Below are 18028 nucleotides of genomic sequence, written 5' to 3'. Positions count from 1 at the left end.
TATTGTCCCTACATGTGTGTACCTAAGGAGCATTTTACAAATCAGACAGGTAGAAGAGGTGCAGGAGACAATGACCCCTAGCGAAATTGGCCCCAGACAACATTTGCAGAAAATGGCCCCATTTTTTTTAGAAACAAAACTAACTCAAATCCATAGGTGCTCGTTTATTTATTGTCAAGACATTTATTTATATTATTTATTGTTAGCATATTTATTTTATTTATTGTTCAGACAATTCCTTTATTTATTGTTAAGCTAATCTGTCACAATGTCCGTGATCTCTATCTTTTTATCTTTTCTCTTGTCCATCAGTTTTCTCAACTTGAGTCACAGGAGCCTGCTGATTTTGTATAAAGACTGGAGACTAGATATTTAATCAGCTCCATTTGCAACCCCCCTCCCCCCACCTTTCCAAAAAAAAAACCCCAAACAACCACAGACATTTTTTAACTATAATTATGAGCCCAAATTTCTTTTTTTTTTTTTTTCCACAGCCATACACATAAATATATATTTTTAAAACGCCCCACACCCCCGAATACAAACAATCTTCCCGTTCGTCTAATCGAATTTACACGATTGTCGTTATTCCCCGTTGTGTTTTTTTGTCGTTCATATACATATGTATATATTAAAATAACATTTATGGCATTGAATCAATTAATACATATTGTATAACATAAAATACAGTAACTTCTGTCACATAAACTGTTGTGCATATTTACGACTTACCAACAATCAGAATACAGGAAGTAAACAAATTTCAGCTTGGAGAAGCGTTTCCAAACATAACGTTTTTGTGTTAGCGTCACACAAGTGCTGTCGAACGCATCGTTTATTATTGCATTTTGTTTTTTGTAATAACCATAAACACAGGTAAATGCTTCCTCTTTACATTAGATTTGTTGATTTAGGAATTTCAACATATGACAGGTGCGCGCAAATGTGAACAGTGAACACTTGAGTCCCTATTCAGTATTCGTTTCTAATCCATGACAAGAATATATGCTCATCATCGGATCATGGGCTGCAGGGCAGTGTGTCTTTTTTTTCTTGGCACATTGGTCTTCGCGCATATTTGATCAAACGGGTCGAGTTATTTGATACGCCATCACTTTTTTACATTTGAATTCCTTGACATATTGACTGGTTACCACGATTTAGTACCCATGCTGACACAGGACTGTGATACGCATAGGTTGTACATGAAGAAAGGAGATCCAGACCCCCACTGATAATAGAGACAAGAAATCACATGGTTTTGGCGAATATTTAAGCTTTACAGTTTTGCCATTTTAATGTTTGTCATTCGTTGCATTCTGAGAGAAGCATCAAGCCTGTCATGAAATACCATTGGGAAAAAAATTAAAATCTGTCAATCTTAAAGGGGCACTGATCTAACGCAATTCCCCGGGACTGGTTGTTGCCTTTGTTATTGTTTTTTCCCAGTGAGTACCCGGATGTATAGCAGAAATCTAGACTAGTTCGCGACCTCTGCTGCGCCATTCGTAAGCGCATTAGTCACTTTTATGGGTAGTAATCAGGGCGTATGGTCACATTGATCAACAAAATGAAATACAGTTTTCGAGATAATAAGGAAATGAATGTATCTTTGTGGGTAGCATCGGTAATGGTGACGAAGTTTTGATAAGTCACTTGCTTGGTAATTTTGCGATTTTCGTTTACACTATTTCGACTTGCAATACAAAGTAAATATTTCACCTGAGCATTGCTTTTTTTATAGTGTGTATATTTTTTTACTGTCAAAACATGTAACAAATTTATTAAACGTCTAAATATTCAGTTATTTTACAAAGTGCCTGAAATACATTTCCATCTGTATTATTATGATAACGAATTCCAAACATTTTGATGTTTAATGTCATCACCAAGAGACTGAAAATGTTACGTATAAAAGTACATTTCTATGTTGTTTGGCTTCTAATCCTACATAATAATCTTTTGTGATGTTTGTAGGCCCTTTTGATCGTCTTAACCAATCCGGACAGATTATGTAGTCAAAATGTCTGAAATATTTACACATTTTATAAATTGCCTGAGTGAATCACATTTTACAAATTGACGGTAATATATACACGCTTACAAAGGAAGTGACCTGTGAAAACAACGCCTGTCGCTCATCGAAGAATTTCCCAACCAAGACGTAGAGAAACAAGAACGAATCGGTTCAAATGAAGGAAAACAAAATGCAAATATCATAATTACAACCTACCAAATTTATGTGTATAAATTTTAGGCAGCTTCCTTGTTCGAGGAATGTATCCATGAATATCCACACAAAGGAACAATATCCCACTCGTCTGCAGCTGTACAAAGAAACTTATTCGATGTCACGTGTCTCAGTAACAATCAAATATTTTCAAAGATATATATCGTTTCGGGATATTATAACCCGTGTTCGTTTCTGAACTGATCACTTGGATTGTTTCAGGTGTTTTACATAGGTGTCAAGTCTCAATGGTCGGCTGAGAAAGCCCACGTGACAACTATTTTCATAACGTCCACAGTTCCTAAAAAATCCATTGAGTGATAGATAACAATGATCAATCAATCAACGTAATATCAGTTAACCCTTTGAACAAAGTATGTTGTTTTTACATCGGCACTTCACGCCATGATATGAGTGTATTCCCTTTGTTTTAGTAAACCTAGACATGTAAACAGTCACTCTTGACATATCCACTCTGCAAGATAACTGTGATTAATCAATCAACGTATTTTCTGTTAATCCTTTGATGACTAGGAACGATCCGTTGATTTACAAAAAAAAGTAAATCAACTGATCATTTACCTCTTGCTGGGCTGCGACGTGCATATTGCATAACACACATTTCACCTCACTTCAAACCTGGATTTAGATTGAATAATTACCCCAGACACAATAAATGCCAAATGGGAACCTTTGTCAGGTAATCTAAGTGGTGCTACCACTAATTGTACCTGTAATAAATTCATTAACTGAGCATCAAGTGAATGACGACAAATACACAAGTGTAGGGTTATATGAGAAAACGTGGATGACAACAAGGGAGTAGTAATCGTATTATCGACGCAAGCCGAAATCCGAAAATGCTTTCACTGCATGGATACTTTTTTTAGTATTAAACTATAACCATCTGGGGTATTTCCAAATGACGACATCCAATGAGCTCCGCTGTTCTTTTTGTCTGTTTGTTTAGGCTGAAGAAATTAATTAACATGCGCCCTTTGTCGAAATCATTATAGGTCACAGTTAACCAGTCAGTGTTTATGCAAAAATGCGTTAAACAAATATTGCCTCCAGCCTCCAAGTTTATTTAGCTGTCCTTGCAGACGGTAGCCCAGTCTCTGGTCACGCTCAGTTGCGTTGCGTATCATCCGGGTACTCACGGGGGAAAAAACAATAACAAAGGCAACAACCAGTCCGGGGAATTGCGTTAGATCAGTGCCCCTTTAAAAAAATTGGAAAATTAATTCTTTTCACTTTAACTAGCTATGACAACATGAAAATGTGTAATACCTCTTTGTAATAATGGTCATGCCGAAGACCCGGGTTGGATGCCCGACATGGGTACAATGTGTGAAGGACACTTCTGGTGTCCCCGCAGTGATATTGCTGGAATATTGCTAAAAGCGGCGGAAAACCATACTCACTCACTGTAATAATGGTTATCCTCTTTCAATGGTTAAAGCAAATATGAAAGAACTGGGAGTGCTGATTACAATTTGTATCATTAAAGTTGGTGAATCAGCTCCACTTATCTATAGAAAAATGTTACCTTGCAGTGGAAGTCTGAGCATGCCTTTGTGTAAAGGCACCCGAGGCACTGTTTTCTAGTGAAAAATATTATTGTCACTTTCAGTATTTTTATTTTGTTTCATTCATTTACTGTAGGACAGAAAACAATTGTTCTAGTTCCTTTAGGCGATCTTGGTGAATTATTTTTACGTGAGACAAGCAATTTATTCTCATTGTTTACTGTTTTGTTTACATTCCTAGACATGTGAACACACCATATACTAATACAAAGGTGAAATCACTAGTATGTGTTACAAGTCAAAATAGAGTAAAACAAAAATTTCAGGAGCCACAGAATGCTCATCAAACACTTTTATATATTCAAAAGTTTATTTTAGTTTTCTTCATGTGAATGTGTCTCAAGTACTTCACCAATATTTCTTCTTACTCATGCTGGCATCGACTGTACATGATACAGCTTTATTATCATGATTATGTTTATAACACCCAGGGTGCTCATTGCACAACACGCAAAATATAACCCAAAATGAAAAAGGCAGTCCATCCTAAGCACTTTGAGTCTAGTGATCCTTTTGTACTGTGAGAAGTACACAAATACATGTATTATAATATGCAGCAGCTCCTGATTCTACCCTGTTCACAGAGCCCAAACCCAGAAAGCACAGTATCAAGTCAGCATTGGTTGTTTTTTTTAGAAAGCAATATGAAAGTGAGCAGCGAGTCTCATTTTGTGTGTTTCTTTTTGTGTTATCTGAATCATAATAGTCTTAACATTATAACAAAATGCATCTTTAGTCATAACTGTTTCAGTGTTAACCCCAAAATGAGTGCAAATCGCGGTGGCGAGGGTGGACGTCAGACCGGTGATGACGAGGGGTTTGCTGATGATGAAAGTGTGGAAGAGGAAGCCATGGAGGTTGTACCTACAGTTGCTGACAATGAAGGTAAGATGCGTATAATGATTGCTGAAAAATGAAAAATACCAGAATGTATGTTACTATGATTGGACATGTTTCCTCATCATTAGCAAATAACATGTTCAACACTTATGAAGACTCTTAGATACCTTACATATTTAGAATTTTGGTTAAGACTACTGGAGAATTAAGACTAGTGCCTGTTTTCATGATTGTTGGTCTGATTCTCTGAATCCTGCTATAATTTATATTGTAAAATGAATTGGAGCGTGTGCTGCAATCTGATTGGTTGAAAAACATTACTATAGAGATTCAAAACTAAAAGTCACTGCTCATGAATAAATAGAGCAGGTGGGGCAGTACTTGGAGAGTTAACGTTCTTAACGGCATGCAAGTTGAACCAAAGTACCCATTGACTTTCTTTCCTTGTATATGTGAAGGGAGGTAACTGCTGTGGTGATTATAGTCGGTAGTGGTCGTGTTCGTGCGCTTGTTTCAGCAAATTCTTAGGATATTGCCACAATGACTACTTCGGTAGTAATCGGACCCTTGCGGTTGAAGTCGAACACCTTTGCGTCAGTACCTGGACAATTTAAGAATTTGAAAAAAATGTCTTACCTGAATGTAACATAATTACTATTGTGTTTTTCTGATTGTATCAATGAGAACATCAAAATAATAGCAACATAAATACAACTCCATTGGTTTATCTCTCTCATTTTGGTATCACTATACACAGATACATGTGTTTTCTTATACTGTTAGTTTTCTTCTCAGTCACTAAACCCAAACACTGTCACCATCTAATCCTGTGTCATTCAGTCTTTCTAATATTTTGAATAAAGTACGACGTGGCTTGATACGCAATAAATAAAAACAGTCTAGTTTTGGGCCCCCACCCCTAACAGGCCCACTGTGAGTCATTTTGACAGTAAAGAATGTTGTCTCATTTAAAATGCAACCTTCCATCATCAAAGGAGTGATTACTCCTTATAATTTTAAGTGAACTCTGTCGACGCCAGCTATGTCTCGTAAAACCTGTCTATTGGGTGGGGGGCGGACTTCCAGATCTAAACTACGGAAATGTATGTCAGCTTCATCAGGAATACTAATTTTGAGAACATTTACGTCATAGATGTTTTCTCGTTCCTGATTCATCTTCAGTGCCATAAATGGTAACAGCTTCACATGATACATGTGATAACTATGAAGAAATAAATTATGATATGACAAGTGACAACAGTTGCTGAATAATCTTCCATTGTTAATTAGGTGCAAAGTCTGTGTTAAACTGGTTGTCATACATTTCCCCCAAAATTATAATCATAGAAATAAACCAGTACATCAAATGAATATAGTTTCAGTTTTAATATTATCCAGTTATTGACGAAAATATTTCAATGAGTTTCGTGCTATGTTCATTGGTGTCTATACCCCACCCAGGTGGTCCAGAGTATGCATGAATTTCGTGGAAAAGGGCATCAAAGGGACATTCCATTTTTCTGTTAAAATATGAAAAACATGTATATGTTTTGTACATTTTAATGTGAAATGAACAATGAGTTCACTTCTTTTAAAAAAGCAAACTATGCCAATAATAATTTAAAATTCACATTGCATATGAGGGAAACATTCTTTTCTCACTCAGCTACAAGTGTGACACATGAATGGAAGGTCGGCCAGTTGTTGGTGTGTTAGTTTCTGATATCCCAGGCAATTCTTGTGGAACCATTTTGTACCATTAAGGCATTCCACCCAGTTGTCATCATGCGACAAATCCTGACCCAAACAAAGGTGACAAAAATCCCCGAGGGTATTATCTGAAAAATCGGTGTCGTCGTCCGTGTAGGGAATCTTAGATTCAGAGAGGTCTTCGTCACTGTCTAGTGTTTTCTTTCCAATTTGTTTTAACAGTTTGGATGTTTTTTTTCACATCTTACTGTTTTTTTCCTTCTTGTTTCCTCTTCTTCTCACATGTCTCAAGCTTCTCTTCACTTTCTTTTTCTCTTAGGGCTTTCCCATGTTACTGGGACATGAGGGCTTGTAGCAGATGATGGCAGAATGAGTGAGTGAGTTGGGTTTTACGCCGCTTTTAACAGTATTCCAGTTATATCACGGCGTGTCAGCTAAATGTGGGAGGAAAGCCCGAAGTGATGCAGGTCTCAGTAGTTTACCACTTCGGTGAAACCCATGGTGCTGACAAACCTAGAAACATAATCAGGGCGAACCAGGATTTGAACCCACAATCATAGGTTTCTGGCGTGCCCAAGGGACGCAACTCTGCACAGCAAATCACAGCGCCTTAGACAACTGGGCCACCCGTGCCCCCAGGTGTTGGCAGTGTTGTTTGTACGACTGGTGAAGTGCTTGTATGTGGGGCAGAAGCTGAGGATGCATATTCTGGTGATGTTACTGTAGCCGAAGGTTGGGATGAGCTTTCCTGACTTAACCGAGCCTGCTGGGGGTGCTGATGTAAATGTTCTGACTGTGGATGGGGTTACACGGGTTGACTGAAGGTCTGGTTTGTCAGTGAGGTAGGTTGTGAAGGTATCAAACCAACCAGCAATTTTTTGTTGTGATGCCATAGCACGTTCTTTTGAAAGTTTTCTGGGTGTTCTTATCAATATTGTAGGGTTTCCTTTTAAGAAAGTACTAAACCAATCCCTACCAGGTCTGTCATCAGTAAAAGGATATTCCCTACCATCTAATTTGATTATTTTCTGGGCTGTGTCTAACAGTTCTTCCCTTATCTGGCCGTACCCTATACTTGACATTGGTACATGTTGGTATAGCCCAATCTGAAAGATGTCTTTTCTCGTCCTGTGATAAAATGGGTGAAGGACCTTTGCGGTAAACAAGAGGTACTTTATCGGAGAGTTTGTCATGAAGAGTACTTTTGGGTATTCTGAATGCCACTGAAGCTTTGTGTGCTGACATCTGCTTGGCATTAACTGAATCCATAGCCCGCTTTAAGTGTTCAATTGAATAAGCAGGTTTTCCTCCTCGAACGCCCATTTTAGCAAATTTTCACAGATGGTCCTACAATATAATTAGAACTAATCAATGGAACTATTATATTCTATATAATGTAGAATAACAGGAATGTTACTGGTACTTAATATGTTATATTATCAGATTAGAATGAATGAGGGTCCTGATGGGTGTCACTGCTGACTGTAAATGTAAAAAAACGTTCAGTTTCATCGCAAGAGTAAAATGTGAAATGATATTGCTTTTCGAAAACACAGGGTGTATGCTATCTTATGATTGAAAAAATGACACTGAGATAACATCTTTATTGAAGAGATGGACAGTCACTGAATATTTACACTAAAAACGTGCAACTGACATACTGTACTAATTCCCAGCATAACACCTCCAAAGACAAAGTCACCCCCAATCAGAACCCTCTTAAAATATGTCATTTTGCATTTTCTTAATCACTTATTTTTCAGTGATCTTTATTTATATCATTTCTAAAAAGTAGTTCCAAATTTCATTTGTCGACTGTCCGAGTACTGCCCTCCCACGTAATTTCCCTGAGGTAGTAGTTGGACACAGCTTAATTAGGTCATTTTTAGAATTTTTTGCACCAAATGTTTCCCTGTTGGCGGGGTCGATTCACTAGAAGTCGTCAAAAACAGAAAAACAGACCAAAAACTAGTCGTGTGGAAGCTATAAGCTTATGATCAGAAACTGCGATGCATTGCCAAAACACAACAAAATGCGTAGGCGGCATGGTCACATGGGAAAACATGTACTCGACCTGTTTGTAGTGAGTGTAACCAGTAGCAGACCAATCTTTGCTGACATCAGAGAGGAAGAGGAAGAAGCCTGCATCAGTACGTTTGCCTCTGGTGTACACATGTTAATTTGCTGGGTGTCCAGGTACTGCCACTGTCCAAGTACTGCCCCACCAGCTCTATATTTGTTTTCTCAATCCCAAATTGGATACCTGTGAAGATCCGGGGTAGAATAGATCTTCAGCAACCCATGCTTGCCGTGAAAGGCGACTATGCTTGTCGTAAAAGGCAACTAACGGGATCGGGTGGTCAGGCTTGCTGTCTTGGTTGATGCATGTCATCGATCCCAATTGCGTGGATCGATACTCATGATATTTATCACTGGATTGTCTGGTCCAGACTCGATTATTTACAGACCGCCGTCATATAGCTGGAATATTGCTGAGTGCGGCGTTAAACAACAAACCAACCAACCTAAATTGGAAAGACATAACATGGCAAAATGGAATCCATGTTAATTAAATGAATATATCAAACATAAGTTTGATCAGTATAGATAAGAACAACTTCAATTTAGTTGTGTTTTTTTACGTTCTACTAACCAGGCAAGTTCAGTAATCAACATTGTTCAATGTGGGTTTTTTTTTAGACATGATTGGAATATCAAAGCTTGTCTCAGTACTACTAATAAAGTAAATAGATGGACTAACAGTGGCATACGTTCACCATGTATATACATGCCATACTGGTAAATGTTAGTTCCTGAGTGCCAAGATAACGTCATGTTGTCTGTGTTGTGGCAGTTGATGAGGTCCTGAATGGTCCGAAGGCCACAGTGTATTATGCTGTACAAGTTCCCCCCAACACGGACCTGGCTGCCCAGCAGGGGAAAGACTACACTCGTGACGAGATCGAGGAACTCATGCAGTCGGAGGCCTACCAGAGGAAGATCTCAACCTGTCACCTGTGAGTGTGACTCTCAACCTGTGGATATTGTCAGACTCTTTGTAGACATGGTAAACATGGTATTACCTAATAGGTGCTTGCAATGCATTTACTCATATTTTGGTAAACAAAAACTAGTTCCCTGTTTGGTATGGCCTGCATACTGATAACGAAAGGGAAACTGTCGAAAGTAATATATGTCTACTTGACCGATGTGTACCTTTAAATGGGTCCAATTCCAGTTAGATCTGCCAGTCATCATGGTCATAGGGATTAGCTGAAGAAGACATTACTGAATATTATACAACTTTGCCAGTTTCCATTAAATTAAAATAATATATAACACAGCCACTAAATCTTTTTAACCTGTTGAATTTGTGTAACCTGTGTTTGAAGGGCCAGACTAACTTGACTGACTCCTGGATCTATTTTTGCCATGAACACTCTCAGATTTATCACCAACTCTTTGTTTCTGATTGTTCACATCCTTGTCAAGTAGAGGCTAGAGTACATGCTCTCAAGGGGGCACAGATGGCCCAGTCATCGAAGGCGACACAGTTCACTGTACAGAGTAGTGTCCGTTGGGCACGCCAGAAACCTATGATTGTGTGTTTGAATCACTGATTATGTTTCTAGGTTTGTCAGCACCACACCCATGCTCGTTGGTTTCATGAAAGTGATAAACATCTGAGACTTGCATCACTTCAGGCTTTCCTCCCACAATAATCTGGTCCAGTGAAGACTCCGGGTTAGAATAGGTCTTCAGCAACCCATGCTTGTCGTGAGAGGCGACTAATGTGATCAGGTGGTCAGGCTCGGTGACTTGTGTAGATCACTGGATTGTCTGGTCCGGATTATTTACAAACTGATGTCATATAGCATGAATATTTAACAACAAAACAGACAAACCCACAATAATCTGACACACCATAATATAACTCACTCATGCACTCACATGCTCTCAAATCATGTCGCACATTGTCAAGTCTGAAAATGGCAGCATTTAGGAGTACCGATGGAGTAACAAAGATCATTTAAAGTAAACATCGATCAGACTGCTCATTCAAAAGAGTAAACATCGATCAGACTGCATGTTCAAAGTAGTAAACAATATCAGGAGTCACCAAGGTATGGTTTTTTGAGTTTGTCCTCTAAATTTGATTTTGTGTCTTCCTGGGTGATCAGCTGGTGATTCTAATCTATATTTATTGAAAGTTGCTATGTTTTCAGGTGTGGCAAAGTCTGGTTTGACAATGTATTCACAGCCAACTGTAAAGAGTGTGGGAACTTTGCCATGACACGACCTTGCCCTATCTGCAAAGGTCAGTGTGGGAGAGTGTGGAACAGGAACCTCAAGATGGTGAGACTTTATGACAACAAGATGACCCACACTATAAAATACCTACCAGTTTTGTGTTTTTACACTGGAACTTTTATCATAATTCAAGATTTACTTTAGCACAAGATCGATCTAATTGTCACACACAATATTTCACTGACATGATTCTTTGTAACTTGCAATGATAAATGAATTTCCTGTGTCAAAAGCGGGGTGTACAAGACCTTACAAGCTGAACAGTTTTGTACATCCTCAGCCATCATTCTCATGGTATACAACAACCCCATTCAGTTCATAATAAAATCCTCTCCACCCTGCTGTTGACATCTGGAGCTCACTGACCATAGCCCCAGCACTGATGTGAAGCTGCTGACAGTGGTACCCAACATATGTAATGTCTGTTCTTTTCTCAACAGTCACATGCGTACCACAAAGACTACTGGGAAGGGGACTGCGGCTCCCAGTTCGAGGCAGCGGCATCGGCATCAGCATTCAGCATTCCATCTCTGAGTGACTCCACAGAAGACACCACAACGCTGACAGAGGGCTTGCAGGATCTGTCCACTAGCTAGTGTATCACAGCCACTGATTAGAAGACGCTCACATTCTCATGGAATCCATACAGAGCGTGTGCAAGATATGTGTGTGAAAGAGATATTTACCAATACATTATGATATTGTACGCAATATCCTAACACTGCTGAGTATTGAAATGTTCCTGTTGCTTCTGAGAATTGGTTGTAGTCTCCACGGCCAGAATCCTACACTGAATTGTATGGATTAAACCACAATCTCTGCATGGTCCTTTTGTCTATGGTTGAAAGGTCTGTGGTTTTGTTTTGCCAGCTTCTGATGTATGACCTGTGTGTGAAGATCAAGATTTGAAGACCTGGGACAGTTCCCATGAACATTTGTTTAGGTTTTGTCACAGGTTATGTGAGAATGTTCACAGTGTCTAAGATCAACCTTTAGGTTTGCAACGACCATAGTTTCAGGTTTTGCAAAGTCCTGTTGTGTGAGTTTAAATGATCTGTCACCTGACGGAGCAGTGGACACGTTTTGAACTTGTTGGAGCTCACTTTCTTCTAACACTTATGTGTTCTCAAGGTTTGTGCGTGAACAAGGCAGATATGAATATACTTTGTGCTCATTTTCATCTCAGCTTCTTTGATATTCAAGGATCAGCATGCCTGGCACGAAACATTGGCTTGCAGACGACCAAGTGGAACAATTCCTGGCTTTCTTTACAAATAGTGTCTGTGTTGACATGCATGAAGACTTAGCTTGTCGTCAGCCCCAACATGGCTTGTGTGTCTGCTCAAGTCCAACCATCGAGTAATGCCACAGTTATTGAATTGTTTTCTGAACATTCCATTTTTCACACCAAATGAAAATGTAGTCGCCTACTCTGTTAGCTTTTCAGTGAACTCTGGTAAGATCTGAACGATTTTAAGACTTACTTTAGTCACAATTGATCAATGAGATTATGTCATGTCGTGACAACAAAAACGGAACTATTGTTTTTGAGATTGATGCATGTTACAGTATTACAGCTTTAAGCATGTTGACTTGACCTTGACAAGGTCCTAGACTTGTAAATACATCAGGCACCTGTCGGGGGGCACATTTCTTCACCCAAAATGCTAGGGACCAACCAAATCTTGGGGAATATTTTACGTCACAACTACAAGATATATTTTTACAGTACCCTGAAAGTGAAATGGTTTTTTTTTCACCATCAACATAGTAACAAAAAGTTATTTAATTCAGAAATACCACCACCACCCCTACCCCCACCCCACCCCCACCCCCACCCCCACCCCAAAAGAAATGAAACATAATTTGACCTGTCCCTTATACATGTACATTATATATATACTTACAATTTGTTACATCAGTTACATGTAGTTCACATATCTTTACAAGGTATGCACTGATGTGCATTCTGTATACACTGATCATCAGGTAAACATATGTGATGTAGATACACTTAAATGTATCTGCCAGCTCTATCCATGCATCATACATGTCACATACTAGACCAGCTAGCACCAACAGTCCCTCTTCTCCCTTGGGGTTTCAGAAAATCCACAGCATTTCTATGATATATTACGAGCCCAAACTGTTTGTGTTTTCACTCTCTCAGTGTAAATATATGTATACATGTGCATGTTTGCCCTCATTCCTTGTGGTCTGCCTCATGTCATTGTCAAAGTCTTCAATTCCATCATGTCCATCACAACAACTGAAGTGGATACAGATCTGAGAGGTCGAATACACTTCTGCATCAGACAATGTAATTTTTCATTTTTTCAGAAGGCAGGAAACTAATTGAAGCATCTGTGGCAGCAAAGTTCAGTCAAGGAAAGATAACTCTTCTGTCAAAATTTGGACAGTCTCTACTTTACAGAACTGATATCACAATCTAAATCGTTCACTTGACTGAATCCAAAAGTGTTTATCATCTTTATCAAAATGTCAGAACAAATTTTAACTATCTGTGACTGACCTGCAGAAAAGAAAAGATTTCATGGACTCAAACCTAGTTGATATTAAGATTAGTCTAGATTGTACAATTAAAATTTACATATGTTGAAGCACAGGAGTAGAGGCGGCAGTTGTAATGATTGATGCAGGGATGCTAATATTATGTGCTATCACATTTGTATGCTTTATAATGTACATTTAAAGTGTTAACCACATACACACAATAACTTATATTACAGCATCCACCAATAGCCTTGTTGTAGAGTTAGTTATGCAAACACAATGTCTACATTCTTTTTGTGTACGTTAACCTTTAGCCTGCTAAATTTTCAGAAGCCATGTATGGCCATCCAGGATCAAGTTCAGCCTAAGTTGTGGGAGACAGGGATCTTGGTAAACAGCTATTGACACTTTTAGTTGGCAGTGTCCTTACGTCACAGCTGAGAATGTCACTGTTGAATGTGTTCAATTCACATGCTAGGCTTATAATAACCCTGTTGAATGGATTGACAGTAGCGCTAAGAGATTTAATATAAATGCTACTACGGTTATAACATCTCTGTTATGCTGTATATGTGTTAGCCATATGTTCCTGGCATCCCAAGGAATTTCTGATCAAATCATGTTAGTTATATATGAAAAGTTATATGAAATGTGTTGACATAATGTGTTCAGGGATTATCTAGACCTGCTCAGAGGCCTATATTTGGTAAACATTCCCTAATTGGAATTAATACTTTTAATATTCATATAAATATAACTCATAATATTCAACTCATGTCAAGGCTTTGTAGAGGTAACTTGTATTTCACAGTGATAACAGAATCAGTAATGGTACATGCTTTTTTACTTTGTTATACATCACTACTTTGAATGCAGTGTTAGAACATTTCAGGAAATAAGAATTGAAAAAGCAATCCCAATTGTGAACAGAACAATTTTTTCCCAATATGCCTGCCATGGGCACTTCGTTTAAGATCCTAGAAAAATCCCTGGTATTGCAATGTCGCTGCCTAAGGATTTGAACTTCACAGCCTATATGTCGGGGTGCCTTGTAATATCTATCCAGAGTTGTACGGTCAGTTCAACATCTGGATACAGACAAGACAAGTCTGGGAGCCATGCGTGCTCAAAGGCTTTCCTCCCACATTAAGCTGTTACGCCATTATATTCCCTACCTGAAGTTTTGTTAAATAAACAGTTCAACAGCGTCAAGAATAAGATCAACTTACTTGCCATGTTTATGGCAGTACATTGTTCCGTGTCGAAGTAATTGTCACTTATGATCCCTCCTTTTTGTTTTATGTCCAATTTTTTGACTTGTTACAGTCACTGTTAAAATAGACACATGTGACATGGAAGAGTTACTTCCCTTTGTGTAATAACCCAGAGAATTCTTCAATCTCAATTTATATGGTGTTTTAACCACATTGAATTATTTAAAAACATAAGGTGATCTATGAATTAAATGATTGAATCCTGAGGTAGTGTAGATTATTGAATTTTTGCAGTAAGGAAGGAAAATAAACACACTCATGTTTTAGCATATATATATGGTACACTTATTGTCTGTCAAGTTACAGGATGAACATAGCAGCCATGGTGGTCATACTTCCAATTGGATCAGAATTCTGTGACAGGTCTGTTCAGGATACTATTGCAGTCATCATCATTGCAATATTGAGTTGGACTGATCATGCTGATGGTAGTGGTAGGCATTAGGAAGAAGGAACTTGCCCTGTCAATGAAATGTGTCCCTTGAGAATGATGGTAATGAAACTTGTACAGTGCAATCCATCGTTTGATAAATGTTTGTCTGTACCAGTGTTTGAACTCAAATCCAAATTGGATTTTAGTTACTATGGTTAAGAGTCATTTGAACACAACTGTAAATCATTGTTACCGATTCTTTATTATGTTAATTGAGCTAAAGCAATGCCTCCTCTGTGTTGGTTGGGATGGACCAGTGGTTAACATGGTTAAAGTGCTCACCATGCAGAATTTCCAGGTTCTATTTCCCACATGTGTACCATGTGCAAAGCCAATTCTTGGTGTTTTCTTGGCATGTTCTCAATTAACATATGTAAGTATCAACATGACTAGACAGACCTAGTTCTGTTAGTCATCTGACCTTTGATGCAGTCAGAATTATTCTTTAAAAGAATTTATGTGTGTTGCATTAGAACAACCTGTTCTGACATCATTCATTTATTGACCATGTTGACTAGAAATATTTCAAAACTTCATACACAAGAAAACGTTTTTAGACTATGCCTGAAGATTTGGGTTGTTATCACAGTTATGTTCAGTGGTCGCAGTACAGTGCAACCTTGTTTGACCAGAAACCCTGTTGGGTTTGGGAATTTCAGTCCTTGTTAGTCTGGCTTCCAGAGAGTTTTGATGGGAATTTCTGTATATATCCAATGAAAAATTACCCCATTCCCATGATTCATTGATCCAGACTATTTACTGGTACATGAAAATGGGACTGTCTGTATTAACGAGGCCCTACTGTCGATGAAAACAATGTGAACAAGGTGATGATCTGTGGAATTGTGTGGCTGATGCCTGTATGTGTATATATGTACTTTACCTGTGATCAGATGTAGTCTGGGTGGTAATGTGCCAGTAGACAAAGAATGGTGTTCCAACACATATTTGTGAACACTGATTCATGGTCATTTGCTTGTTATCAGTGAATGTTACTGTAATTGTTCACTATGAAAATCAGTGTTTATTGAAAAGTCATTGAATCAGTGAACATATGCTGTTGTAACATGTAACCAGAACATAGAAAAGTCATAAAAGTTCTCAGAATTAAAATGATCTCTCCGGTGACAGAAATGTGTGCACAATATTACCATGGTTTGTCTTCTACAAAGGCATCAATGCAGAGTGAAAACATTTTGAAAAATGCATGATATTTATTTTTGAAAACATTGTGTCTCAAACCAACTGTCCATTTCAAAACATAATCAACTTTTCATCTTGTGATGTGCATTGATATCAGGTACCAAAAGTATCTGTTTCGACTTAACTTTTGTGATAAGAGTCGTGATATGAATTGTATTGTGGGTAAATACCAAATATATCATGATCCAAATAACCTAATGTACCCCATACCCAGTGAAATACCTTATTTGCTATATTAAGCACCCCACTCCAAGAAGCATCCCCTGATCAACTTCTAGATCAATATGTAAGCTAAATAAATATCCCATACAAAGTCTGAAAATTAACATGACATTCCATTTTCTCATACGTATATTATAGATTTTGTTTTCCTTGTAGAAGGGTAGATAACTGCCCAATGACTATCATCAAAAAAAGTTCCATCAAAGTATGACTGAGCTCAATCTCTGACAACAAATTTGAGATAATTTTAATAAGCACCTTCCTTTGTGGATTTCCTAAGTACCCGGGGCACTAATTATGGCAAATACAGTATACATGTCTTCACACCTCCTGAAAAGCATCATAATATATAGAGGTACATGTATGTTGAAGTTACCTCATTAAAGTGCTGTCAGTAACCTGTGTGTTTTCCCTAGATCTTGCAAACACCAACAATGTTTTGTAATATAATACCAGCAATCGTGTTCCATTTTCATATCACATTATACACACAAAGTATTTTTGAGATGAGCATATGAATATGAATTAAGGAGATTGTTTCACCACATGAAGTCCCCTGTTCATTTATCAAATTGACTACATATAGTTTGCTATGTTTGTTTTTTATACCTTTCTTCTTTATTTAATGTAGCATTTGACACATTTCGAGAATACAAGGTATGTCAGGTATTTTGGTTATTAGTTGTTTTTAGCCAGTATTGGTTTTCTTGTATGTTTTATGTACATGCACAAAGAAAATATTGTCTGCTACAGTCATGACGTCATTGATATTCTTGGCCATATTGCAGAATTTTCTGGCCACCATGTGGAATAAACTGATACTTGTATAATGGACGTTTTGTTGTCATTAGCAAATGTTTGACTCTTGGATAACAAACATACATCCCACATGTTGCCTAAGACTGTTTGGCCCATGTTCAACATCCCTGAAACAAGATGAACATTTTAACTCTAAATACTGTACAGGGAATGTATGTCTGTGATGTTCAAACATAGTTGGATCTGTGAGTATGTTGATAGTTTAAGTTCCTATGATGTTAGACCTTTGAATAGTGATTCTGCATTTCTGACATCTCTACAAACAGTGTTAATGACTCTGTTATTGTGTTTGTGTGGTTACAGCAAATGTGTCATTGGGAGTTGTTTCAGGAATTCAAAGACAATTGTTGACCACAACATGTCATGATACAATATGCACTTTGATAACAAGCTTGTGATACACTACTCACATTTGACAAATAGAATTGTAAAGATGCTGTATTCAATCACCAATGGCATTTAATAGAGATAATAATAACTCGATGATAATACAGTATTCTCTTCACAATGTAAGTCACTACATTGAGAGTCATTGATATATGATTGTGTAATTTATCTACAGTGAGGGGATATAGATAATTAAGGGATAACAATTATTGTCATTAACTGTCTTTGATCAAAATATGCTAAAAACAAGATAAAGTTTAAAACCCGGGATGAAACTTGATGTTTGCAAATCCTTCCACGTAAAATGTCTTGAGGTTTTTGTGAAAAGTGGTTCTGTCTTGCATTGCCAGCTACTGTTTCAATCTGACCGTGGTTGTTGTAAATAACGTTGAGTTGTGCAATGAACTGATCACTTCACACACGATTTCGCCGAAATGAATGTAAACAAAAAATATTGAATGAAATTTTGAATAAAATCAATTAAAGAGATTACAAA

General features: G+C 37.8%; 1 protein-coding gene across 1 annotated transcript; it reads left to right on the top strand.

The window, feature by feature from the left end:
* The first annotated feature begins 756 nt into the window (after positions 1 to 756).
* LOC139472803 (protein pinocchio-like) lies at positions 757 to 17081 on the top strand. Its single transcript, XM_071255277.1, has 5 exons — positions 757 to 876; positions 4571 to 4704; positions 9224 to 9386; positions 10596 to 10725; positions 11121 to 17081. Exons 2-5 carry the CDS (start codon positions 4584 to 4586, stop codon positions 11274 to 11276), a joined length of 570 nt encoding a protein of 189 aa, XP_071111378.1. The 5' UTR covers positions 757 to 876; positions 4571 to 4583; the 3' UTR covers positions 11277 to 17081.
* Positions 17082 to 18028: the final 947 nt, after the last annotated feature.

Source organism: Haliotis cracherodii, unplaced genomic scaffold (genome assembly GCF_022045235.1).
Source record: "Haliotis cracherodii isolate W230 unplaced genomic scaffold, xgHalCrac1.p SCAF_1, whole genome shotgun sequence".
Lineage (NCBI taxonomy): Eukaryota > Metazoa > Mollusca > Gastropoda > Lepetellida > Haliotidae > Haliotis > Haliotis cracherodii.
Note: the sequence above shows the minus strand (reverse complement) of the source record. Positions and strands in the feature narration are given on the sequence as shown.